The sequence below is a fragment of the Cladophialophora yegresii genome, assembly GCF_000585515.1.
Source record: "Cladophialophora yegresii CBS 114405 chromosome Unknown aczIN-supercont1.7, whole genome shotgun sequence".
NCBI classification, from domain to species: domain Eukaryota; kingdom Fungi; phylum Ascomycota; class Eurotiomycetes; order Chaetothyriales; family Herpotrichiellaceae; genus Cladophialophora; species Cladophialophora yegresii.
Genome location: NW_006913051.1, coordinates 293,939 through 319,768, shown reverse-complemented (window position 1 = coordinate 319,768; position 25,830 = coordinate 293,939). Strand labels below are relative to the sequence as shown.

The 25,830-nt window shown below is 54.6% G+C and overlaps 8 protein-coding genes across 8 annotated transcripts; 4 read left to right on the top strand and 4 right to left on the bottom strand.

Annotated features, from left to right (window-relative positions):
* Nucleotides 1-123: 123 nt before the first annotated feature.
* On the bottom strand, nucleotides 124-474 carry A1O7_09251 (uncharacterized protein; the record flags this gene model as incomplete). The annotated part of the gene is made up of 1 exon (XM_007763240.1): nucleotides 124-474. One exon carries the CDS (start codon nucleotides 472-474, stop codon nucleotides 124-126), a length of 351 nt encoding a protein of 116 aa, XP_007761430.1.
* Nucleotides 475-859: 385 nt separating this feature from the next.
* Nucleotides 860-5,050, top strand: A1O7_09250 (uncharacterized protein; the record flags this gene model as incomplete). The annotated part of the gene is made up of 2 exons (XM_007763239.1): nucleotides 860-4,162; nucleotides 4,211-5,050. 2 exons carry the CDS (start codon nucleotides 860-862, stop codon nucleotides 5,048-5,050), a joined length of 4,143 nt encoding a protein of 1,380 aa, XP_007761429.1.
* Nucleotides 5,051-5,512: 462 nt separating this feature from the next.
* Nucleotides 5,513-6,995, top strand: A1O7_09249 (uncharacterized protein; the record flags this gene model as incomplete). Its single annotated transcript, XM_007763238.1, has 2 exons — nucleotides 5,513-5,542; nucleotides 5,619-6,995. 2 exons carry the CDS (start codon nucleotides 5,513-5,515, stop codon nucleotides 6,993-6,995), a joined length of 1,407 nt encoding a protein of 468 aa, XP_007761428.1.
* Nucleotides 6,996-7,039: 44 nt separating this feature from the next.
* A1O7_09248 (uncharacterized protein) lies at nucleotides 7,040-7,628 on the bottom strand (the record flags this gene model as incomplete). Its single annotated transcript, XM_007763237.1, has 2 exons — nucleotides 7,040-7,558; nucleotides 7,620-7,628. 2 exons carry the CDS (start codon nucleotides 7,626-7,628, stop codon nucleotides 7,040-7,042), a joined length of 528 nt encoding a protein of 175 aa, XP_007761427.1.
* A 467-nt stretch (nucleotides 7,629-8,095) lies between these two features.
* Nucleotides 8,096-10,565, top strand: A1O7_09247 (anaphase-promoting complex subunit 3; the record flags this gene model as incomplete). Its single annotated transcript, XM_007763236.1, has 2 exons — nucleotides 8,096-10,429; nucleotides 10,485-10,565. The coding sequence occupies 2 exons, from the start codon at nucleotides 8,096-8,098 to the stop codon at nucleotides 10,563-10,565; spliced, it is 2,415 nt and encodes an 804-aa protein (XP_007761426.1).
* Nucleotides 10,566-12,975: 2,410 nt separating this feature from the next.
* On the bottom strand, nucleotides 12,976-17,902 carry A1O7_09246 (uncharacterized protein; the record flags this gene model as incomplete). Its single annotated transcript, XM_007763235.1, has 2 exons — nucleotides 12,976-17,686; nucleotides 17,736-17,902. 2 exons carry the CDS (start codon nucleotides 17,900-17,902, stop codon nucleotides 12,976-12,978), a joined length of 4,878 nt encoding a protein of 1,625 aa, XP_007761425.1.
* Nucleotides 17,903-21,101: 3,199 nt separating this feature from the next.
* Nucleotides 21,102-21,593, top strand: A1O7_09245 (uncharacterized protein; the record flags this gene model as incomplete). The annotated part of the gene is made up of 1 exon (XM_007763234.1): nucleotides 21,102-21,593. The coding sequence occupies one exon, from the start codon at nucleotides 21,102-21,104 to the stop codon at nucleotides 21,591-21,593; it is 492 nt and encodes a 163-aa protein (XP_007761424.1).
* Nucleotides 21,594-22,702: 1,109 nt separating this feature from the next.
* A1O7_09244 (uncharacterized protein) lies at nucleotides 22,703-25,663 on the bottom strand (the record flags this gene model as incomplete). The annotated part of the gene is made up of 4 exons (XM_007763233.1): nucleotides 22,703-24,933; nucleotides 24,987-25,234; nucleotides 25,309-25,515; nucleotides 25,584-25,663. 4 exons carry the CDS (start codon nucleotides 25,661-25,663, stop codon nucleotides 22,703-22,705), a joined length of 2,766 nt encoding a protein of 921 aa, XP_007761423.1.
* Between the last annotated feature and the right edge of the window lie 167 nt (nucleotides 25,664-25,830).

Genomic DNA, 25,830 nt, shown 5'->3' with positions numbered 1-25,830 from the left:
ATCGCAGGAATTGTATAGTGATTGTACCAGCATGACCTTGCGGAGTCGTTGTGCTGCAAGCCGCAGTCTAGCGAGTGTATGCGCCTGTTTATAACCGGACAGCACCGTGATTGACAACATTGCTCAGTCAATACCATGCTCCTGTTTGATTTTTTCCAAGTTGGCCTGTCTCGTAGCGATATCCTCCTTCACCTCCATCTTCATCTTCTCCGGCTGATGATACAGCACAACCAAATATCGATTTCTGAAGTTGAACCCATTTAACTTGTCGCAGGCTTGCTTCGCATCTAGGACATCTTCATAGACGACATAAGCTGTGCCTTTGGTGGTCGTCGAGGTCCCAGCGCGGATTTGACGTATTGGACCAAACTTGCCGAAGAGATCGAATAGGGCGGGGCTGTCGATGTCGTAGGCCAGGTTCTTGACGAAGAGGATGCGGTTGGCCTCCGGGGCGAGTCTGTTGGATCGCGACATCGCGGTAGTGAACGGGACGGTATAGGTGCGGGGTGAGAGTCTTCTTCGTGACCGAGTGTGGCGCTGGCGACAGTCGGTGGTGATTGAGATGTGACTGACTGCGGTGAAATTGTAAAGCGTGGTTAGCGTGCTCGTCAACTTCCCTCGAGCAACTCCGAACCGCAACCCTCGACTTGCACCACACCTGTTCTACCACTCCACGACCTCCATTGCTCTCTTCACTGCGCCTGGCCTGCTGCCGGAGATCACACAAGCTTCGCCATCAATGTAGTCAACGTCTTCCACCCCGTCCCGTCTGCTACTTGCTGCTCGACCTTGCAAACCCCGCCTCCGCAACAAGTTCCACGTCGCGCAGCTTTCCCCATCGACGGCGACGACGAGGACGATGCCTACCTCGACCATCTGGCGCCGGAGCCTAGACCCGGCGGCGTCGCGAGGCGCGAGCCCAGTGCGCCCGTTAGACGAACACATTGAGCGCCTCTCCCCTGATCCCATATTCGAATCCCGCGCCTACGATACTGCTATCCCCTTGAGCACTTCTCCTAACAACGGCCACTCAATAAGAGGCCTCGGGCTTTCCGACATTGGAGGGCTTGTCGGCGACGAGACTGCTGAGCAGCCCGATCACCTATACTATGACCAGCATGGCTCCGCTCATATTGCGGGCAAGATAAGAGGTCGCGCAGCGAAACACAATGGCCGCTCTAGAATCCCCTCGCAAGACTACACATCCAAGGCATTGGGGAAAGGCCATACACGCTCGGGCTCGACGATTGACGACCTTGCCACGGCTGCCATTGCAACCAGCCCTGCTTTGGTCAATGCAAGCCCTCTTTTTGTTCCCAAAGCCACCCCCCATGCAGCTGCTCGTGCTGCGACATCCAATGCCACCCGCCGCTATAGCCACAACGACTACTCGAATGGCCCGCCAGCCAAACGAATCAAGTCGGAGCGAATACCCACACTCGAATGGTCACCGCGCCCAGACAGACCGAAAACCAGTGGCGGCTACAGCAGCGCAGCCGCCGCCGAGATGAACGAAGACGCTCTGTTACTGCTCAGCCTCAAAAACGAGCTCAATTTCAAGAAGATTGCAAACACTCCCAAGCTTGACACACTGCCCGAACACCAGCAGTCGACCTCCCCAACCTCCCCACAAGCCACCCCAGGGCCGTGGACGATGTATACAAGTGCGGCGGGACAAAGCCAACCCAGTCCCACGAACGAACCCTCAATAGTCGAAGCCCAAGGCGGGCATGTGGAAGTATCTATTTCGGATCTCGATGACTCGATACACCAGCAAGCTCCCTTCCCTCCACGAGACATAGCTCTGGCAGCACCAGAGGACACCGAAACCCACGCACCAGTACATACTCTCCCACCGGTCGTCGACGCACCACTTGAGCCTACAAGCGGCTCATTAGACCCACCGCCGAAGAAACGTCGCCGAGTCGAGGTGGAGACACAGGCAGAGGCCTGCGCAAAATGTGGGCGCATGCAACTCGACAACGTGGATGACGAGGAAAACGCCTCGACGTTCTGGATCAGTTGCAATTTCTGCAAACGCTGGTTCCATGCACAATGTGTTGGCCTAACAAAAGGCGAGGCAAGGAGCGTCGACAAGTACAGCTGCAAAGACTGCGAGCCGGTGCATGGCCCGACTACTTACGTCCGGAAATCTGCCCGACCCAGGACGGCTATTGATTATGCCGGTCTCAATCAAGGGCTTGTCAAATCCTCCGAAGAGACCTACACTCATCACTACATCCAGCGGATAAAAGAAGGAAAGCTAAATATACAGTCGGATGACTTCGCCCGCATCAGACCAGAGCTGGTCACCAAGGAGTTCATGGAGAGCTTCGAAGGATTCAGGCGACCTTTCGTGGTACCGGCAGCATGGAATCCTCGATTCGGTGCGAAAATCCCATCCGAACCTTCTGGACCGGACTCGGATGTTGCCCTGAAAGATTCAACCCCTGACACCCTGATAACCAGCGCAGGAGAAGAGGCGGGCCTCGACAGCGCCGCTCCGCTACGGCTGGAAGAAGAGGAGGTCATCAACTGCGAGCAAGACTTGCTGGATATGGTGATTCCACAACATTTGACAGTGCGGAGGGTCGCTGAGATGTATGGCCTCGACGAGCCTGTCCCTGTCATTGATGTCAAGTCCCAAGAGACAAAGGGCCATTGGACACTGCAACGATGGGCCGACTATTACGAGCAACCGGGCGAGAAGCCCATCCACAACGTCATCAGCCTTGAGGTTTCTCACAGTCCTCTGGGCCGCCTGATTCGACGCCCGAGAGTAGTTCGCGATCTTGATCTAGACGATGATGTATGGGATCCTGATGCTGAAACTCGGACCAAGAAGAGACCAGTCTCCTTTTACTGCTTGATGTCGATTGCTGACAGCTACACCGACTTCCATATCGATTTCGGCGGCTCTTCTGTCTATTATCACATACTCAAAGGCACCAAGACCTTCTTCTTCATTCCGCCGGAGGATAGATATCTCAAGAAGTACGAAGACTGGTGCAACTCAGACTCACAGAACGAGACATGGCTAGGTGATCTATGCAACTGCACGAGAGTCGATCTTCATGAGGGGGACACAGCTTTCATCCCTGCTGGCTGGATTCACTCTGTTTGGACTCCCGAAGACAGCCTGGTCATTGGCGGCAATTTCCTGACTCGCCAGGACTATGCAATGCAACTCAAGATTGTGAATATCGAGAAAGTGACACACGTCGCTCCCAAATTTCGATATCCTTTCTTTCAGAAAGTTATGTGGTACACGCTCATCAAATACCTCAAGGAAGACCCGGTGCCTGAAGAAGTCCTCGAGGATTTCCGCGACGACCCTGACTATGTTTTCCTACGAGCCGACCCTATCTGGCACGAAGTGGATATTGCTGATAATACCGCAGAGCCTGGCGAAGCTTTCTATAACGCGAGATACTACCCCAAGTCTGAAATGGAGGGACTGCCAGCCCTCCGAGATTACCTATACCGCACAGCACGCATCGATGCAGGTCTGCCAGTTCCAGACATTACGAAGAAGCAGATCGACGCGGTGAAAGCCTCTATACCCAAGGGTCACGGTGACTCAATGACGCTGATCAAACTCTTTGCTGTATGGTGTGCGTGGAAAATTGGCAATACCCCGGCGCCTGAATGGGTTTTCCATTGGGAGGATGTCTTGGAAGCAGACAAGCTTGAAAAGATCAGGAAGCCTGAGGCGCTGCGTCTACCGGGCGAGAGGACATCTTCACGAAACGCCGCTAAGGCGCAGGCACAGGCAGAGGCCGAGGCACGGGCGCAGGCGCAAGCCGGCTCGCAGACGCGTCCACCACCCGAGCGCAGATCCCAGAGTCCCGCAGCCAAGCCGAAGGGACACGGATTGAAAGCAGCGTGTGAGCCTTGCCGGAAACGGCGGATCAAATGCAAGCACAAGGCCGGCAGCGAAACACCCAGGCGGACGCCGGAGATTCGACCCAGGAGCTTCTCCAACACAGATGTCCACCCACTATCCGGGGCGGGAGCATATACCAACGGTACCCACGCGCGGCCAGTTTCTCCAGAGGCACGAATATCCGACGCTGCGGGCGCGGAGGCCAGTCAGTCCGACCCACAGTCATCGTCCAAGAAGAGTCGGAGCAAAGCATGTGAAGACTGTAGAAAGAGCAAGGTAGGTTACCTGAAAGATATTGGTCAAGCTTGTACTAACAATCCGAAGCGCCGATGCGTGCATGATCAGTACGGGCGCATTGATCCTGCGAAAGTCGCCGAGCCTTCGAAGCCTCGTGGATCGTCAAGTGTGAAGCGTGCCCGTTTGAGCGACGAAAGCAGACAAAGCGGGAACCTAGATGATCTGATCGATCCTGCTTTGACGAACGGCGACCTGAGTCTGATGACCAACGATGCTAGCGACGAAGATTTCCACACACCCGGGCCTTTCAAGGGCGCGGGTCAGGTGCATCACAACATCCAAGCGGATGAAAACATGCCAATGACGAACGGCGTCGACTCGGAAACGGTCTTGATTGACCCTGCGTTGGAGGAAGGGGCAGCCATTAAGAGCGAGGAGGATCCGAGTACGATAATGGTGAGCTCGGTGACTGCGAATCACGATGAACACATCTCAACGCCGTCTACTATTCGAAACGGGTCCATGGTCAATGGCGACTTTTCGGCACCATTCGGGTGGACTCCTGGGTCTAGACAATCATCACGACAACCGAAGCAGATTGAGCGATACACACCAGAAGAGAAGAGGTCGCCCAGCAAACCCTTCCCCAAATCGCTCACAGATCGACGGGCTTCGAGTGCAGCAAGTGCGCACACGGTTGTGACAAGCATCAAAAGCGAGCGATCATCCAGCAACACATCTGGCACGACGCATCAGATGGCGGGCATCCTCACAAGCAGACGTAGTGCGTCGCGCGAAGCCTCCGCCCGTCCTGTGAGTCGAGGGAGCATAGGCGGAGAGAGCGACGTCGATGCCGATGAGCGGCTAGCGAGAGAACTGCAGGCGGCCGAGAACGGACTGCGGCGACGCACCAGCATGAGAGCTTAGAAGGGTCTCGGCTGATCAGTTGCGGTGCGGCGGCGACGATGACATGATGGGAAGATGGCGTTTAAGTAGGGAAGCAGAGTTTGCGATGATTTGGGAAGGAGTGAACAGTCTCTACGTGGCCGACATTGATGGCGCGAAGCTTTGGGTCGGTGTGGGCAATGGTTCCCCCTGCATTTCTGTCTCTACAATACCCTCGGTCCTATACCGAGCTTCGCATGTCCAGTCTTCTGCAGTCTTCTACAATCCGATCCATGCTTCATCTGTGCCAGTGGCCTAGACTCGCTTAGGACGACGGACGTGCATGCCAGAAAGTGTGGGGTAAGCACGACGACATACATCATCGCTCCCTCGCTCACCGAGGCATCAACGCCTCCTGGACGTCGTCGACTCGGTCGCATGCTCTTGTTGTCGTTGGATTGTTATCTCAAACGAGATGATTAGCGCGAGACTGATGTCGTGACCATGTCCAACTTCCCATACAACAGTCAACTTGTACGTATCCCGCGTCGACATCTGCTCCCAGCGACATGCATGCAGTAGTAGCTGGACGACTAATCATCCCTCACAGGACGCGTTCGAACTCTTCCACCTCGTGCAAGAACAAGATGCGCTTCCTTCACCCAGGCCGCGCCGGTCCCAAGCCCTGGAAGCCCTCGGCCACGCGCTTTCGGGCTCCTTAGGTTCCGCCATCTCGAATGCAGCGCTCTACCCTGTCGACCTGATCATCACGCGGCTCCAGATCCAGCGCCAGCTCCGCAAAGACCAGGCCACGCCGAGCCAGGACGAGTACAAGGGCTTCGTCGACGGTGTACAGAAGATCTACCACAACGAAGGAGGCCTCTCAGGCTTGTATACGGGGTTGTTGCAGGACACGGGCAAGACCATCGCGGACGCGTTCCTGTTCTTCTTGATCTACAGTTTTCTCCGGGATCGGGGGATCGCGAGGCACGCACGGCTCAATGCAGGCAAGAAGGTGGAATTGCCGGCTTTAGAGGAACTGGGCGTGGGATTTGTGGCAGGGAGTTTGACAAAGTTGGCGACGACGCCCATTGCGACTATAGTGACGAGGAAGCAAGCTGCCGCGTTTATGAGCACGAGCACGGAAAGCCAGACGGGGGAAGGGCAGCAGACACAATCGAGGTCGACACCCACGGCACGGCAGATCGCCCAAGATATCCTCGACGAGAAAGGCCCGCTCGGGTTCTGGTCCGGGTACTCAGCCAGTCTGGTCTTGACGTTGAACCCATCCATCACGTTCTTCCTCTTCGAAACACTCAAGAAGATCCTGCTGCCACGCGACCGACGACAAAACCCGCCGCCGAGTCTCACCTTCCTCTTTTCTGCCGTCAGCAAGGCATGCGCATCGAGTCTCACGTACCCGTTCAGCCTGGCCAAAGCGCGCCTGCAAGCCGGCGGTGTATCGTCCGCGCACGAAGAGCGCGACGAGAAGAAGGTGGTGGGACAAGATTTCGGGCGCAAAGGGACGCAAAAAGCCGCTCGTGCAACCATCTTCAGCACTGTCCTGGCCATTGCGCAGACCGAGGGTCCCCAAGCACTGTACGAGGGCTTGCACGTAGAGGTGCTGAGAGCGTTTTTCTCCCACGGCATCACCATGTTGGTCAAGCAGTTCATCCAGCGGCTGCTCGTGCGGGCGTACTACTTGCTGTCCATCATATTGGGGCGATATAAGCGGCGCCGCAATGCCGCCGCAAAACGGCTCTCGGACAAAGCCAAGGCCAGCGTCGAGTACTACAACCTGGCGATGGCGCGGGCGGGTCAGAAGATCGAGGAGGCCGGCGCAAGCGTGCGGCGGAAGGCGAATGAGACGGCCGAGTTTGTGGGCGAGTATGTACAGGAGGATGAGGAGTTAGGGGAGAAGTGGAAGGAATTGTACGGGACGGTGGGTTTGAGTAGGTGGTTTGATAAGATCAGCGACGAGCGGTAGGTAGGATTGGGAGAAAAGTGACCAGTGCCTGTTTGTTTGTTTCTTCACCGGTACACAACCTTCTGGCCGCCTCTCTTTTCCATCTTGCTTTGCCTCTTGCTGGAGCTCTGCGTCGCTTGCACGCCGTCCCCATCCCCTGCTCCTCCTGCAATTCCGCCCATCATACTCTTCACGCCCCTCGCCGCGCCAACTACACTGTATATGGCATACCCCGGCACCACTAGATAGGCCCACCATGCGCGATTGCCGAAGATGACGACGATGATCATATTAATCCACGTCCAGTACAGGATGTCCCACATGAATTCTGTGAGGCCCTTGGCGTCTAGATCTTCCCCAGGGCGCTTCAGGTCACCACTGGGTTGGTAGGTGGGACGGGCCAAGATGTCCAAGTAAACTTCGATGAGGATGGCAGGCAGGCAAAGGAGGAGGTATAGCCATAAGGACAGGGAGCGGCGGAGGGTAAACGACAGGGCGAGGAAGATGGCGTGCAGCGTTATGGTTATGAGGTGGGTTTGGCGTAGGCGGGCAGAGTTGCGAATCGCCAGGGACTTGGCAGCTTTCTACACGGCAATATGAGTCGCGTGTCCCGCATATAGGTGCGTGACTTGGAAGGAAGCGTACCTGAGCCATGTTTGGTGCAGTTGTGGAAGTCGTGTGCTCACGACGATAGTACGTATTTCACTTCTACCAGTAGTGGGCGCAGAGGTAGTGGCAGCCCCATTGTGACAAGGCTGAGCTGACAGCCTTGTTCCCCGCCACGGTGCTACAGCGCCACAGTTGCCTCCAACCAGCCACACCCGCCGCCGCCGCAGCCACAGCTTTGCCAGCCTCGAGCCGTGTCGATGCCGTCGCATCACAGCAGCAACAACAACCTCAACTCGGCACACATATCCCTACAATCAAACATCTTCACGTCCTCTTCCTTGCGCTCGGTTGACGTTTCTTGTGGACCTTGTGTTTACGGCGCCCTAGTGCTCCCTACCATGCATTGATCGACTCTGTTATGACCGCGGCGCATTGTTTGGACTTCACGAGTCCGTTGATGAATTCATGACCTGCCACCACCATCAACTACATTGCCCTATCTCTCCTCCGTCATGGCGCCTACAGCCCATTCCCCCGTCACCTCTCAGCTACGCCAATTAATCTACTACCACCTCGACAATAACCTTCTCAAAAACGCCCTCTTCCTCGCATCCCGGCTAGTGGCCTACGAATCTCGTTCCCCCGAAGCAGCCTACCTCCTTGCCTACTGTCAATTCCAGTCGGGATTTCTCAAAGCCGCATGGGATACCTCTCGCGCCCTTGCAGTCAAAGGGAGCCACCTGGGGTGCGCGTACGTCTTTGCTCAGTCTTCGCTTGAACTCGGGCGCTTCCTGGAAGGTCTCACAGCACTCGAGAAATGCAAGCACATCTGGCAGAGCAGAAACTCGTGGGGTCAACACAATGAGTCGAGACGCCAACACGTACCTGACGCCGCTGCTGTATTGTGTTTAAAGGGTAAACTATGGAAGGCACACAAGAACATCGACCAAGCAGTGGAATGCTGGGCCGCCTCTCTCAAGATGAATCCCTTCATGTGGGATGCGTTCACGGGCTTGTGCGATGCAGGCGCAAAGATTGCCGTGCCCAATATCTACCGGCTGAATGAAGACCTGATAGCCGCGGTGCATCTGAACCAGCAGCAAGGTGCCAAGGTTGAGAATCCTCCAGCAGAGAAGAGTCACGTCCCGTCAGATCCGTTCGTCTCGTCTCAGCGACCAAGCCGGCCACAGAACAACGTGCTGTGGGAGAAACTCAATGGGAGCAAAGTGAGCGTCAACACAGCGAGCACAATTCTGGACGAGGAAGGCATGGCCACTCCTTCGACCGAACCAGAATCCGACCAGGGCGTGCTTCAAGGTGCACCCACCAACCAACAAAATGAACCCCCTGCCGCACCTATGCGGAAGACAAAGACGTCGACCGAGTCACAAGCAGATCCACCGCCTAGGTGGAAGGCTGGGTCGACTCGGATGAGGTCAAAGATGAAAGGTGTATCAGACGATGCAACCACTGTCTTGCAAGATCCTCCCCAGCCACCACCAGCAGCGCCTTCTAAGAGAACGGTCTCGGGTCAACCAACCTCACACGTCGCGCCATCCAGTATCGCCGAGGGCACGAGGAGAAGTAATCGATTGCTCAATACAGCGCGGCCTCCCAGTGCGAGTAGTACGGCAGGAAGCAAGATTTCGTCCCTGGCCAACACGCTCGGTCTACGGGAAGGTCGAGACATCAAGAAAGCAAAAGCGCCAGCCATCAAAGGTCGTATGGCAAATGCCTCGACCGTAGGGAGAGTAGTAAGTGGGAATAGGACGAGGACAGGCTCGGCTGATCAAATGGATGTGGACGGCAAAGAACAGAAGCCGACAGCCACCGCCGGTGCGCCTCCTCATCTGCCCTCCATACCGAATCCCAAGACACGAGTGTCCTCCACCGTTGACCAGGAGATTCGCTCCCTCCAAGAACTCCTTGAGCTGGTCGGCAGGATTGCCTCGGCCCAGCTCAGCCTCACCAATTACGACTGTCAAAATGCCATCCAAACGTACAACGCCCTCCCTTCACCGCACCGCGAAACACCCTACATCCTGTCCCAAATCGCCAAAGCATACTACGAACAAGCCCAGTACGCCGAGGCCGAAAAGTTCTTCATCCGCGTCCGACAGCTCGCGCCTGCCCGCCTAGAAGACATGGAAGTCTATTCCACCGTGCTCTGGCACCTGAAATCCGAGATTGAATTGGCGTACCTTGCGCACGAGCTCATTGAAATCGATCGACTGTCACCGCAGGCGTGGTGTGCGATCGGCAACTCGTTCTCTCTGCAGCGCGAGCACGAGCAAGCGTTGAAATGCTTCAAACGATCTACACAGCTAGACTCGTCCTTTGCCTACGGCTTCACCCTGCAAGGGCATGAATACATTGCGAACGAAGAATTCGAGAAGGCACTTGACGCGTATCGCTCGGCCATCGCCGCAGACTCGCGGCACTACAACGCGTGGTACGGCCTAGGCAAAGTCTACGAGAAGATGGGCAAGTGGAACATCGCGGAGCAGCACTATCGTACCGCCGCCAAGATCAACCCCACCAACGCCGTGCTGATCTGCTGCATCGGTCTTGTTCTCGAGAAGCAGAAACACCCCGAAGACGCACTCCTCATGTATAGCCGGGCGTGCTTCCTCGCACCACAGTCCGCGCTGAGCAGGTTCAAGAAAGCACGCTGTCTAATGTCGCTGGGACGGCCGAAGGAGGCACTCGCGGAGCTGAAAATCCTGAGGGACGTGGTACCTGACGAAGCGAACGTGTGGTTCCTAATGGGCCGGCTTTATAAGATCTTGGGTGAAAAGGGCAATGCCGTGAGGGCGTTTACCATGGCGTTGAATTTGGATCCAAAGGTATGTTGGTTTTCTGATCACAGGGACCTTTAATGCTGACGATTTGTGCCCCTAGGCCGCTCAATTCATCAAGGACGCAATGGAGAGTCTGGACGACGATGACGACGAATTTGACGACGACGAGGATATGGAGTAATTGGGACATGTTTCTTCTGGCCTTTCATGCTCGGAACTTTTGATCTTCACATGCCCTCCAATAGGAGGGATTTGATGTTCTTGGACGAGACATGTGCGGCGTGATCAAGGAAGGCTGCATGACTCGCTGTTGTTCATGGGTCTGCTCATGTCGTCTGCTCTTTGGGCTTCTAGTGACTGTATTCTCCATGGGAAGGAAGCAACAAGATTACTCGCCAGTTATGTCTCCTTGCGTTCCGCAGCGCATTTGGTGGACAGGAATCATGGTTTCGACCTACAGACCCAGACCAGATGGCGACAAGACATGTCGGGATGAAGGGATCCACGTCAAAAAAGTGGAACGAAAGGACATGGCAAAGTTCCCTTTCTTCCACGCCAGACGCAATTGCGGGGCAAGCAGGCACTCCGAGGCAATGCGAGCCAGTGCGAGCCAGTGCGTGCCAGTTGTAGCAAGCGAAGCATTCTGTGGCGTCAATCGACCGACTAGCTGGCTGGATCAAAAGGAATAAAAGGGAACAAAAGCGGTGTGGTGTGTTGTGGCCTACAGTACTGACTTACTTACCTACCTTATGATTCTGTGCTTTTTGCCTTGAAGGTTTCTGCGTTTCCTGTTGACTGTTGCCTGTGATTGTCTGTCGTTCATTGCGCCCTGCCTGGCGTGCGTGTTATACCGAGCCTGATTTTGGCCTGGGATTTTGGTGTTGTTGGTTTTTTTTCGTGCTTGCTGGCTTCCTTGCACGGGCCCTTGAATGCATGGTGTGGCGTGTCGGAACGTGGCGAGGCGCGCGGCAAGGCAAATCAAGCGACGGCGACGGCGACGGCAAAGTAAGCGGGTTGTGGGAGATATGGGTGCTCGCAACTTAAAAAGGCATGGCATGGGGATGCACCGGTATGGAATGGTAAATGAATGGGCCTGGGCCTCTGTATCCCTCGTGTATGTATGCGATTGCATATGGATGGGGAAGGGAAGGGACAGAGATAATGTATGCACTCGCACAGGCATCAGAACACAGAGAGAGATACAGACAGGCACGCAGACACACGCACACATAGCCATAAGCCACGCAGAGGTACTGCATACATACTGACAAGTCATCGTATCTCATCTTAGTGTAGCACAGCGTACGGTAGGTGGTGCAGTACTTCTCTCTGTGGAGTGTAGCGTAGTGCAGTCTGATCCAGTCCCATCAAGTCCAATCCTGTTGAATCCAATCTCCTTCGTAACCTTGGTTGATTCTGTCTAATCCGGTCCCATTAGTCCAGTACCGTAGCGTCGAGCACGGAATCCTGGAGCCATGAATGCTATCAACTGCTGGCTGTGCAGACGGAGCTCAGACTCGACACCACTATGTAGATAGATACCTCGATTGATGAACCTGTGACGTGTGCTCCGTACAGTACTTACCTAGGTACCCTCTTGGGGTTAACCACCTGGTAAGTACTTATGTACTGTACTAGCGAGAAATCATCCGGAGTTGGCTACAAATTACGGTAGCAGGGGTAATGGACAGCGTAAGGATAAAGAGCACGAGGATAAATAGTAATTAGTAGTAGGACCGCCTCCTCTCCAAGTGTGTACGTCACGGACGCAGATAGACATAAGGTCATAGGGCGTGCATGCATCCTCGATGATGAGCATAGTATGAACGTGGGTAATTTGTCTTGGATTGCACACACAGAGCAGAAGGGCCCACGCAGAGCAGAGAGAGCCCACGCAGAGCAGAGAGAGCCCACGCAGAGCAGAGAGAGCCCACGCAGAGCAGAGAGAGCCCACACAGCACAGAGTCACGTTCAGCATACTCGGCTCGAAACTCTCCTCCTGCCCTTTCCTTCATTCGGAGCGGCAGGACAGCGTACTCTCTATGTGCATGGCTGACACAGAGCGACATAGGCGTACATGCATCCTCGAGGAATAGCATGATATGAACATAGATTACTCCGTATATTAGCCTGGATTGTACACATACAGCAGAGAGAGCAGAAGCATTAGAGAGAGTATACAGAGCACCTACAGCAAAGAGAGCACACGGGGCTCGAAACTCTGCCCCTTCCCTTTCCTTCACTCTCTCCGTCCTCTGATATAATCATCAAGATGTTTGATCTACAGGGGGCAGCGCACCTACACGGGGGACTGGGTTTCAATCCCTCGGCAGCAAACGTACAGCGTAGTACACGTAAACTATGGTATCATTGAAAAGCAAACGCCAGCCAGCAAGAAGCGATTCATAACATAGATCTTAGCCTCGCCCATAACAGCACGTCCAGGTATTAGGAGGGTCATGATCCATGCGTGTCCACATTTTGGAGTCCCAGATGCCTTCCCAACGCATCAGCATCACTTCATACCATGTTCATTGTCGTACAAGCTCCTTGCCGCCATTCAATTTCCATCGCGTTCAACTTCCCCTCTTTCACAACTCGTCCTTGACATACTTCGTGGCGCTGCTTACGGACTCGCTCACCGCACTCGCCGCACTGGCGACAGTATCGCTAACGGCGCTGGCAGCACCAGTGGCGCCTTGACCAACATCACTGTAGAACGCAGCGATTCTGCTCTGCGCACTTTCGACAGCTTCGGCGATCTGAGAGTTGATACTCTCCGTGTAGCTCTGCTCGGGTCCATAAAATGCCTGAGAGACCTGTCCTCGCACGGTGTCGATAGTATCGCTCACCGCCGAAGCAGCGTAGGCGGCGTTTTCCGAAGCGACAGACGAAGCAGAAGCATAGGTATCTGCTGCAGCACTACTGAGAGACTCGACTGTTCCGGTTGGCGTGCCATAGACAGCAATGCTCACAGCGTCTTGCGCGCTCTTGGCCAGATCAGCAAATGATGATGACGCCGCATCGGCATAGCCAACAGGAGTGCCATAAATCGCCTCGCTCACTGCACCTGCGACGGAGGAGTAGCTATCTGCCACAGCAGAGGTAGCTTGTTCAACTGTACCCTTCTGGGTACCATAGGCTTGTGCACTTGCTGCATCCACGGCGGCATTGAGTTGATCAGTGACCGAGTCCAGAATGGAGGACACCTGAGGCGGAGGGGTGAAGTAGGAGGCGGCAGCGGACCCAACCGAGGAAGCCACAGATGACGCAGAGCTGTACGCGTCGCCGGCAAGACTAGAGGCCGAATCATAGCCGGTGTAGTATGCAGAGCTCAAGCGGCTCATGACCGACTCGGTAAAGTCTGGCTCCCTTCCGACGACTAGTTCAGACACGTACGATTGAATGATAACATACTTGTCGCCTGCGAAGTCTGTGACTTGGGCCGAGTATTCCCCTGCCTTGCTGGCATAGTCGTCGTAGAATGGCTTTGGAGTGCCGTAAATCTGTTCGCTGGCTTTAGATACCAGAGCCTCCCAATTTTGGGAAGCGACACTGGACATCGATTCTATGGACCCAGTCGGAGCACCATAGATGGCAGTGCTTGCTGCATAGCTCGCTGCTGAAAGGGACGATGACGCCGCAGCCAGGGCGGCATCGTATTGAGCTGAGATAGAGTCAAGGGCACTTTTCGCCGGCGCTGTGCTTTTCGCGCCGAGTGCTGACGATGCTGCCATGTACCGGGAAACTGCTGCTGACGATACTGCATTGTACTGGGATGTCGCCGAGTCTAAAGCTGCTTGGTAGTACGGAGCTGGAGTGCCGTAAACTACGGTGCTTGCAGCATGGCTGGCTGCTGAAAGAGATGCTGCCGCAGCAGACATTGCAGCTTCGTATTGCGATGAGATGGAGTCGATTACAGCCTGCGCGGAAGATCCCTTCTTCTTGCCACTTGCTGAAGAAGCAGAAGCTAGCAGTGCTGAATACTGAGAGGCAGCGACCGAAGTGGCAGCATCATATTGTGAGGATGCAGCGTCAAAAGCACTTTGATAGTATGGTGCAGGCGTGCCGTAGATGGCAGTGCTTGCCGCGTAAGAAGCAGACGACAAGGAAGATGATGCGGCGTCCACGGCGCCGGAATATGCTGCAACAGCTTCATCCCACAGGCTTTGTGCTGTTGTTCCTGATGATGAGCTGAACGCACTGAGGCTAGCAGCGGCGGCTGACGAGACCGCGGAATACTGGGAGGAGGCTGAGTCAAGGAGACTCTGATAAGCCGGCACTGGTGTCCCGTAGATTCCAACTGATGCGGCACTTGACAGGCTGCTCAAGACGGGAGTAGGTGTACCGTAGATCGCGCTTGAAGCAGCCTGGACAAAGTCATCGTATTGCTCGTGTGCCAGGCCGACAGCAGCATAATAGTTTTTCTTGACATCCTGAAGGTATCTTTCATGAGCAGGAGCTGGAGTGGCGCCTACTGCGGCCTTGGCCTTGGCATATTGCGCCGAGGCGGCGGCAATCGAGTCCTGCAGTCTTGCAGAAGCCAGGGAGGTAACGGACTCGAACGGGTTCGTCGTAGGGACCGCGCTTGACGCAGCAGTACGAGCATGATCAAGCCTGCTGTTCGCAGCATCCAGAGCGCCAGAGTATGCGGCATCGATCGAAGAGAACATCTGCTCGTGTATCGGCTTAGGAGTGCCAGAGATCTGTTTGGAAGCGACAGATTTTGCGGCAACATAGTTCTCCTGTGCTCGGCTGATGGCGTCGCTATAGAGTGAGCTGGCCTGTTGCAGAACTGATTCGCTAACTGGAGTTGACGTGCCATAGATGACGGAGCTCGCAGCGGCCACTGCTCGATTGTAGTTGTCGGACGCTGCATTTGTAATGCCTTCTACCGTGCCCGTTGGTGTCCCATACAAAGCGTTTGAGGCTGCGGCCAAAGCACTCGAGTACTGTTCGCTTGCGACAGATGACATGCTCTCCACCGTTCCTTGGGTGGTTCCGTAGATTGCTTCAGAAACAGCGCGCGTGACGTCTGCGTAGCGGTCACCAGCTGCGTTGACGACGTTCTGCAGGTTTTCTGAAAATGACGACCCGTCATTGTCGAAGACATCGTCAAGGATAGGTGTAGACCCTGTCACTTCTGCGGCCATGGCCCCAGCGAAGACCTTTGAACCTCGTGTAGATGCTGAACCGGCAGCTGACGAAGCAGAGCTCGCAGCATCATCGATACCAGAGCTGGCCGAGGACGCAATATTGGACGAAGGTGAAACGAGGGATTCAACTGATGCCGAGACTGAGCTTGCAGAACTCCCCACGACATCAGTCAGACTCGAGCCGGTTCCGGACGCATCCGAAAGAATAGCTTCCGCACTGCCAGTGCTGGTTCCGACGACAACCGACGAAGCCGATTCGTTGGCGTCTTCGGCGGCACCGCTGACCTGGGAAATCACAGATTCAGAGGGCCGCGACATAGATTCGTAGGCCGACGAGGCCGACGAAACGGCATCCATGGCAGCCTCACTGGCTTTAGACGTGGCGGACTCGACGGTGCCTGTAGTCGTACCGGCTACAACGGACGAAGCAGAGTCGCTCGCCTGGGACAGCACAGAGCTTGCAGATTGCACGCCTGCTGCTGAAGCACCCTGGAGCTCAGCAACCAAGCTGGAAGCAGCAGAGACAGCTTCGGCAGGCATACTTCGAGTCTCGAAGTCGTCGGAAGCGTCCCGTGCTTTCAGTTTCCACTGAGCGACGCTCTTAAGTCGGGCAAGTTCTTTGGCTGCATGCTCCGTCACTGCCATGCTTTCCTCGGTGATTCGGCGCGCAGTAGCCAGAGCTTCTTCTGCCTCGTCGCTTCTCATGGCGACATCGCGCACCTCGGTCTTCCACTCATCGAGCTTCTTCCGCAAAGCGTGGAATTTCTCCCAATGCTTATAAGTGACTCCTTCCATCCAAGCCCAGCGCATGCCCACCTCCTGCAGGCCGACATCCTTGACGCCGTCCAGAACTTCAAGGGTGGAGGCAGAGGCTGCAGTGAGTCGCTGGATCAGGGCCCGTTCGAAATTCTGTGACCATTCGCGGACATTTTTAGCTCGTGCCTTGATTTCAGCACCTGCGGCTCTGATAGAGCCAAGGATATCTTCTGCGGCTTGCTTGACCTCGTCTGCACTTGCATCTTCGGGAAGAGAGGCGATGGTAGACTTGATCTTGGATTTGACACTGTCCAGTTCGTTTTCGGTGGTCTTCTCCAGAGCCGAAGCCAATCGTCGGCCAACGCCATCAATGTCGCTCTTCACAAGACTGCTAACAATAGATGTCACGCGTTCTCGAAGATCATCACTGCCCTTGTCAGCTGCCACGGCGAACTTCTTCTGCCAGGTGCGCAGGTCGTCAGTGATTTGTTCCTCTGTGGCACTGACCACTGGTGGGTTGACGCGCTCCTTGACGGTAGGTTGAGATTCTTGAGTAGATGCGGCGGTAGCGGACTCCGGCTCGTCTTCTGACTCGAACATTGCATAGATATCGTCAATCGAAGCGGTGGCTGCTGCGCTTGCCGTCGTGGAAGACGTAAAAGTAGACTGCATTTTGTCAACCTCATCCATAGCAGCCTTGACATGTCGGCTTTCTCGGTATTTGGCGATTCTTTCGTTGATCATGACCAGTTGGGGCCTGACATTATCAATGTACAAGCCCTTGATCAGAGGCAGGAAAGTACCATCGACGAAGATGATGAGGTCACCCCAGACATGCCGCAGGAATGGGTATGCCGTGCTCAATACATACTGTTGAGATGCATTGTAGGCTCTTCCAATGTGTGGGCGGGCGAATTCTGCTGCAGGGAGGAGCTGTTTTTGATAAACGTGCGAGGCAGAATCGCGACTGGAGGTGTAGTATGGGTGAGCCACTGCAGCCCATTGATCGACATGGGGTGCTAGATTCTTCTCGTACAGCTTCGCTGCGTTTCCTCGGGCCAGATTGAGCTGCGGTAGAACCTGCTTTTCCCATTGTGCCTGTGAATATGCTTTTGCGGCGTCAATTTGGGGAGCAGCGTATTTGGCGTAGTTGACTTGAGCAATCTTGGAGGCTGGGCGAACCAGCCGTGTGTGAACTAAATGTGCGTAAGGCTCGGCCTTAGCCACGTATGGAGCTGCGTAGTCATCGTAGTATGGCTGTACATGGGGTCGGATGTATTCTCTTGTAGACAAGTATGGTCGACAGACGGCGGGAGATGAGTCGGTGAGGGTGGCTGGTGAGGACGGACATCGAAATAGGATCGTGAACAGAGAGTACCATATGAAAAGCCTGTGTCATTGTTAGGAATGCCGACTATCAATTCACGGACGGATCACACCTGGCAGTATTGTTGAAAATCCACGATGTCCAGCTGCGTCGACGCTGGCGAGTACCTGTCCGCCGAACGAGCGGACCGACAGCGTGCCCGTTGACATGACCATTCGCATGGCCATTGGGCCTATCCTTCATACCCTCAACAGGCCCTCCGTTCTCAGCTACTGCCATAGCAGCGGTGATGTCCAGGAATCCGCCAGTGCCAAGGTGTTTTCTCTGCAAGCTTGTCGTGGACGTAATCAATTCTGCTGATTTCGTCCTTGATCAGAGGACGATGCGAGGTCCCAAGAATGAACAGAGTCCTAGGGGATAATGAAGACGGGGAGGATGGTGCCTAGTCGGTAAGGAAGTACCGAAGGAAGGTAGAATGCAAATGTGGAGGTGTCGAGGTGTGGCACAATGGGGAGAGAAGCTCGGAGTACGAGCTAAGAAAGTTGCAGCCACTGCGTCACAGCACAAAAAGTCAACTAGCCGAAACCTGCGACACGGCCAGTAGCAGCCACAAGACTGTCTGTCCAAGAGGAGGCCTGGTGGTGATAAGCAAGATAACCAGCTGCCTTCAAGGTTGTGCCCCGAGACTGTCAGATCGGCGATGCCAGCATCTTCGATGGGAAGCGTATCTGGTTTCCAGGTGGCCGTCGCGGTCACCACCCGCAGACACCGTTCAAACACCAGTTGGACAATGATGTCAATGCACACCCACCGGGTGCCTCCACCACAAACTGGGGGCGTTGGGAGTTGTTGCATGTGGTCTTGCACTGTACCCATTGTGTCTTATGCTGCGCCGTAAGACAGATTTGGCGAGATTGGGCTGATTGTGGTGTTCTGGGTCAGTTGTTGATCAACGGCAGAGAACTCATCCGACTCACTTCCGTACGAGTAATCTGTGGATCAAATATCCCCAGACGAGGCATACAAGACGCTGAACGCGGTGATGTACTCAAGGCTCAAAGAATGAATTGTATCACACAGAGAACCCCGGCCTGGGATAGTAGTCGTCGTTGTCCTGCCGCTTTGGTGAGAAGCTCAGGACAGCGTGCGGCAGGAGGACACTTAAATGTTCATACGTGTTAGGTCAGTATCGTAGGTGCTGCGTCAATTGTCGTCACCGCCGCAAGCTCCTCTGAGGCCGTTCATTTATGGTGGTCTATCATCCTCAAATACACGTTCGACCCCAGTTCGTAAATCCGCGAATCCCTCCGCGCGGGTTTTTAACTTGATTCTGCTAGATATGAGGATGATTGTCTGAAGGCCCACGTGCCTTCTACTTGGATCCTCTACCCTGTGCCTCATCACTACCGCGACGTCGCCATGCTCGAGACGGAAGTCGTCCTCAGCATCAGTGCGCTCCAAGCTGGATTTCCTATGACCGCTCTACGATTCAGCTACGATGTCGATCGGCCTGCGCTGACTATAGTCGCTACTTTCGTCCAGACTGGAGGGCTCTTTACATTTATGCGAACCTGACCAGAACACCTGACGCATCCCTCAGCTGCTCAAAGTGAGAAGGAAAGACACGGAGTCTGGCGGACAATCCTGGTCCTCGATCAATTCGCCGACATCACTCCCGGAGTGGTAGATTTGAGACATTTGACCCGGAGAGGACGATATTCTTTCTATCGGCCAACGCTGCCCGCGATGCGGATACGGTATCACCAGTCAACGTACTAACGTTCGCGAATCAGCAGCACTGAGGCACATACTTCAATGCTAGAAGCTCAAGAGTTGGTATACCATTAAGGAAAGAGAATTTCATCATGGACAGTCATGCTTCACCAGCAGGGATCTACGCGGCGCACATGCACAGATCACGCCGATATGGGTGCATCTTGTGCTCAAATCCATGGACTCAGCATCGTTATCGCGATTCCCAATGCAATTCGTGCTTAACCGTAACTTGAGTGGCACGGTCACTTCTGCCTGCAATGGCGAGCCATCGGCAATGGATGGTGCCCAGTCATGGCCGGGACACACGAAGTTTGCCTGGGTCGGCGACCATACGGCATGCATGGAAGGGGTGCAGTAATCAGTGAACAGGCGACACGCCGGGATACTACTTTTCCTGCTCTCCTTATGCTACTCTTTGACATTCGATCCATGCCGGGGCAGTGCTTGACAGTCAACGTGAAGGGTAGCCTTCACCTCCACCTCAGCCATCATGAATACAAGGTACTTTATCCGGACCCGGCGCCCGCACGTGGGATCCTCAGTTGTTGACGGCGTCAGTGGCTGTACGCTAGGCGAAGTCACGGCCGCCCTTCAGCGGCTTGGTCTCGTAGCCGGGAGCGAATAGGCCTGGCGCCCTACGCCCGGTGCTCAATACATCTCTAAAGGGATACATAATGACTTCTTGAGGCTGCGTGGATGCGTACACTGCTGCAGGAGAGGCTCCGTCCATTGCTGAAATCCAGATACAGCTAGTGAGTCCTCCGCAATGGTGCACAGTCATCGAACTTGTTGTGGCCGACCAGCTGATTCAACACAGGTTAGGTTCTGGATTGTTCAAGAATAGTGGGTGAGCGAGAGGTTGCCGTGAGAGGTGGGACTGAGATACAAAAGGCCGACCCTGCACCAGTGTTGTTCGGAACAGCTGTATACTTCGCCATGTCACGATATGCCTCACTCTGTATTCGACTTCCGCAGCATACCAGCCACTTTGACGCATCGGGAGCATCTCCATACTACCGTCCAAGAACCCACGAACAAGGCAGATGGCTGAAGACAGTGGAAGAGACAATGCGATTCCGTTTGTGCCTCACCCAACAATGCCGGTGTCCTCGAATATGCTGAGAAGGGACACATAGACAGTGTCAACGAGCAGAGAGTCACCTGCAAAAGAGGAGGTTGCTGGCTGGGGGGTTAAGATGTCCATCCACACCGATACCGGGCGATCACAACCTTTCTTACCGTGCCAGGCTGGAGCCTTGTACATGTACGTTGAATGGCAAGGCTGACTGAAAAGGGAATTATCGTGGCGCCGTCTCTTAGCTTTCACGAAGTCGCACCTGATATGAGCCCTATTCCTCTGGTCTTGTGGACACGGCGAGTTGACCAATCTTGAAACTTCCTTCTCACAGACATCACTCGCTTTTATCCGCAACACTGTGCCATGTACGCTCACCTTTCTTGGAATCAATGTCTCGTCTTTCCCAAGAGCTACTCTGGGTGAGTTGGTCACTTCTCGATCTCTGGTGCGCTTCACGAGAAAGCTGAAGATCCATTCACTTGTCATTTGTTTTCGGCGGATATCACAGGCTTTCCATTCCGTCCTTCTTCCGCCAGACATTCAGCCTTGCGTCGACTGACTCTCTGACCTGCTTGTCGTGCATTTTGGCTTCAATCCGCCTCGACTCATCTTCAGCAACGCAACATGGACAACAGCCAAGAGCAGGCAATTAGCCGCCAGCGCACGCGCGATCATTTCCAGCAACGTGAAGCCGAACGAGGCAGTCTCAAGCACAAGCAGCCGATCATCAAGACTGCCGAACAACAAGCACAACCGCCGAAGCAGAAGCAGCAGCAAAACCAAAGTCAGCAGCAAGGCGGCGTGGTCTGGACTCCCAATGCAATGGCGAGGCAAACCAGACTACTGACCGCGAGTAGAGGAAAATGCCCTGTCTTCGACGAGAACATATGGGCTGAAGACCGATGTTCTCAGCGCCCCAATCACGACGGATCCGTCAGTCCCAAGACACGGGTCGGCAAAGACGAGAGTCAGTTCCAGAGAGGCTGCAGCAATGGCAATGGTAATCACAACATGAAGACCATGTCGGGCACCAGGCCTCAGGGGTGCTGGGAACATGGCGCCGACAAGGACAAACCCTACAACACCACCGCTTCGACCAGAAAGGAGGCTTCATGACGTTGTCTTCATCGGTAAGCACTATCAGTCAGTCGATCTTGTGCTCTTTCATCGTGGCAGACGCGGAGCAGCAACGACTAACATTCGCACTTCAGCTCAGATCGGAAAGTCTCATGCTCTGTTTCCGCTCAGGTCTCGAAGGTCGCCTAGCATTCCTTTCTGCATGCATCCGGCAACCTGCATCTTGCATTCAGTGGATCTTCACGCACGCACGCACCGACACCCTCGTTTCGTCCGATCTGATGCCCACCCATCGAATATCCAGCAGGGGTCAGCCTCGCCTCCACCACCCCGTCATTTACCGCGGGCGAACGGACATCGACGCTGATAACCGGCAGCTTGAACTCGAGCTCTTTTTGACAGATGTTACTCTGTACTCCACACAAGTTCCTCAATAGTCACCCATCCTCGCTGCTCCATACTCCTACTCCTCCTACGCTGCTGTCGCGAGACTTGCTAATGAGCGAGCGAGCGAGCGACCGACCGAATGACTAGGGCTTCTTGGTTTGAACAACAGTTCCTTTCGACTTCTCACCAGCGCCAGTTATCTGCTTTGGAAAACACCCACATTGGACTTCTCACCAGCACCGGTCACCACCACCATCATGAGGGCCGCCGAGGGAAATTTTGCGATTCGCCTGTTTTTTCGGGTGTGGAGCAGCACGATCCTCGAGCTTGATCTCAATCTCATCTCCAATTCTATTCACGAGGAGGAACCAGGTATGAAAAGCCCGGAACAGGGCACTTTGATCGTGCAGGAAGCATTGAGGCGAGCGCGTGATTGGAAATCCTGGACGTGGCGTTCCATACCATGCATGCATGCCATAGCGTACATAGTACATAGCTTTCGCTGCGCAGTCGATCTCCCAGCGACTGTCCATGACGCGATCAACCTAACGCTATTTGATCCATCGCTGTTGGCACACGCGATATGGCCTTCCCAATGCAGCCTGCGAAGAACGCCATGCTGCGTTTCCTGACCGGCACAGAGAAAATTTGGAAAGCTCCAGCGACATGCAGCTACATGTAACGCATGTCGTACCTCTCAAGACTCCCCCAGGGTATCATTTGCAACACCAGCTGCTCACCTCTCCAACGGCTCTTCGAGTCTACTCATCGTCCCCCTCGTCCCCGTGTTCTCTCTTCATGCCTCTTTTCTCCTCTCCCGTCCCCGCCACATCAATCATCATCAGCAGATCATTGACATAATCTCTCAATGTCCGATTCACGCTCAACACGTGGAATAGATTGTATTTGTGGGCCGTGAACAGTCTCTCATTCAGCCTCACGCCATCCTTTTCAAAAGGTTGTCCGTGTTTGTTGGCATAGCGCGCGATGTTGCGGAGGATCATGACGCTCATCCAGGGAATGCCGCAGGGGTGGTTGGTCGCATCCGTTGCGGTGTAATGCCATTCATGCTTCATCTGAACGGGGTCGGAGTCCTTAACGTCATTTGCCAACTCGTGAATGAAGTTGGACTGCTCGGCGGCAGTCTGGGGAATATGCACGCGCATGTGTGGGCCGAGTTCGCTCGCCTTGGTAAGAGGTGATTGCCGCATGCAGTGCGTCCAGCGGCAGATCCACTCCTCCGAAGGCTTGGGGTGCAACCGTCCATCCGGCGTCTTTTCTATCTTCAGATGCTCGGTCATGATGTGCTCCCACAGTCTCTCGCGCTTGGTTGACCAATTGGGGCAGATATTTCGGGAATTGACACGGCCACTTGGATCCTGGGCATTCGGCTGAGTCATGTCCCACAAGCATCTGAACAGAGGTCGGCCTTGCACATCAACCGCTACTCTGCGTGGTTTGATGCCCTTGATGATGAATCTTGGCGTAGTCCCATTGATGACTTGCGCCTGAGCGGCTGCAAAGGTGTTTGACACGTTCTTGATGAACTCAGCTGCGGGGATGGGATTGTTCTGTGCAAACTTGCCCTGATATGCTTGCCATATGGCGATCTGGGTGATGTCGTCAAGCAGCGACTCTTCGAAACAACAGCGTAGCCATCTCGATGAGCGTTCAGGCTCGACAAATTGCATCAGATGTGCATGCACTTCCGGGGGAACGATCGGAATGCTGGCGGGAGCAGTTTGCGACCTCGGAGTCGGCTGAGACAGCACCTTTTCTTCCTGCTTGATTGATTGGTAGAGTAGCAGGCTAGTGAGTCGTGTGATCAAGTTGGGCAGGAGGTGGAACACATTGGATAGGAGTTCTGTGTTGTTTTCTGGAATGGCGGTGTATGCGTAAAGGAAGCCGAGGGTAGCTTCCAGAAGTTCGTTATCGTCAAGGAGAGTCAATGAAAACAGCCGCTCGATGGTTGAGAGCGGCACATCAGTCAAGCGATGTACGTCGGGAGTGTCCATAGCAATTCTATTGATGGATCGCATCGCCGAGATCATCATGCTGCGGTCATCGGACTCCAGGTAGGGAAGCAGTGAAAGATACAAGGGGTCTCTCGGCTTCAGCGACCAGTATCGAGTGACTTGTTCTGCTATTTCGAGCGCCGATTGCTTGTACTCTGCAATCCTTGATTGATGGGGTAGAGAGGCGGCAATGGTCAGGAAGTCCTTGAACAAGGCGAATTTGGAAATGAAGAGTGCATTCTCTTCCAATATGACCATATTGCGCAGGACCAGGACAGCTTCCTTTAGCTTCTCCAACCTCGTCGAGAAGTCGGCCATCTCGAGCTCCTGGTCAGTGACTTTCGGGGTCGCAGTACGGATACGTTCAAGTAAATCCGATGTACCGAAGGCGGCATTCAGGGTGTTCAAGGGCTGGCCCTCTTCGTCTTCATCGTACGAGATCTCCCATTTGACGCCGTAGATGAGCTGTGTGATCTCCAGCGCCTTTTCGAGCAGTGACTCGGCCAGGAAAGGGAAGCCTTCAAATTTGTACTTGTCACCTCGCTCGTACGACACCTTGACCAAGTGATGTAGGGCAAAGTCCTGCTCTTCTTGGACTCCCGATCGTAAGCCATAGAGACACCGGAGATAGATATTTGGGCCCGTCATGCCAGCTGGTATGGCTTGTTTGAGCAACTGCTGTGGTTCTGGGGGAACTCTAGGCGTCGCCATCGCTTTGGCCTGCGCCTTGCGGGGGTAGTAGAGGGGATCATTGCCGGGAGTTTGGACTTGTCGCAGCGTGAGGGCGACGGGCTGTCGTGGCTCGTACTTGTCAAACCAGTCAAACCCTGAACTGCGAGGGTCGACTGACGCGCTGGTGTAGATGGGTTGGGCTGCTGGCACTGAGGGAGAGTCTGTTGCGCGCACATTACGGGTGCGTGAGGGCGCAGTGTCTGGTTGGAATATCTGCGTGCGCTTCGGGTCCTGTCTCAACTGGCCTGTATCATCACGTCAACAAGGATCACACCATCTTGAGCGGCACGAAACGTACGGGTAGGGTATCTGCTTGCACTGCCGGGCTCTTCAGATTCCATCTTCTCCCTCTTTGGTGTCAGCTGCTCTTCCCCTTGCGACTCGCCTGCTCCGTCACCCATGGCGCCGTCAATAGTCGCGCGCAGGTTGCCAACCGCGTAATTGTCAACGGTTCGTTTGCGGAGATCGCCTCCTCTGGCGCTAACGTCTTCAAGAATTTCTTTTGGCGGCGGCTCTTCTCCCCAGTACGTCGCAATCTCGTACGCACTGAAGGAAGAATGAAAAGTGTCAGTAGAGGGTATGTGGGCGTGAACGTGAAGTGAACTGTGGGTGACACGCACGCGAGAGTCTTGTAATAAACGGTTTTGAGTTGAAATGTCATGACAGCCTCGTGAGTTTTGCCGAACCCGAATTTTGAGACGAGACTCCTCCACTGCATGCGCTCTGCCGACACAACATCGTAACCACCTCTTTCCATGACCACTTTGTACAGCTTGTGCAAGGAGATAGGCCGGCCACTGACTTTGGCATCACGGTCGAAGGTTGTCCTTGAACACAGAATTAACTGTCAGCAGCCTGTCGCAAAGGCCTCCTCGCGTGGCTGGTTTCAACATACCCTCGCTTCTCGTGGAAGGCTGCCACATCGTTCATGAATTCCTCCTCATCCTCTATTATCTTCCGGGGTGGCTCTGCCATTCTGTCTCCTCCGTTGTGTCACACCTGTTCGAACGATTACCGAGCGATGCTTCTTCCGTCGGTGGAACGCATTCCGGGCCAGGCACTGCGCTACGTTTGCAAACAGGAGGATGCCACTCGGCAGCAGCGATGAGGGAAGAAGAGTCCGGGCGCGACGATGTGCAAGC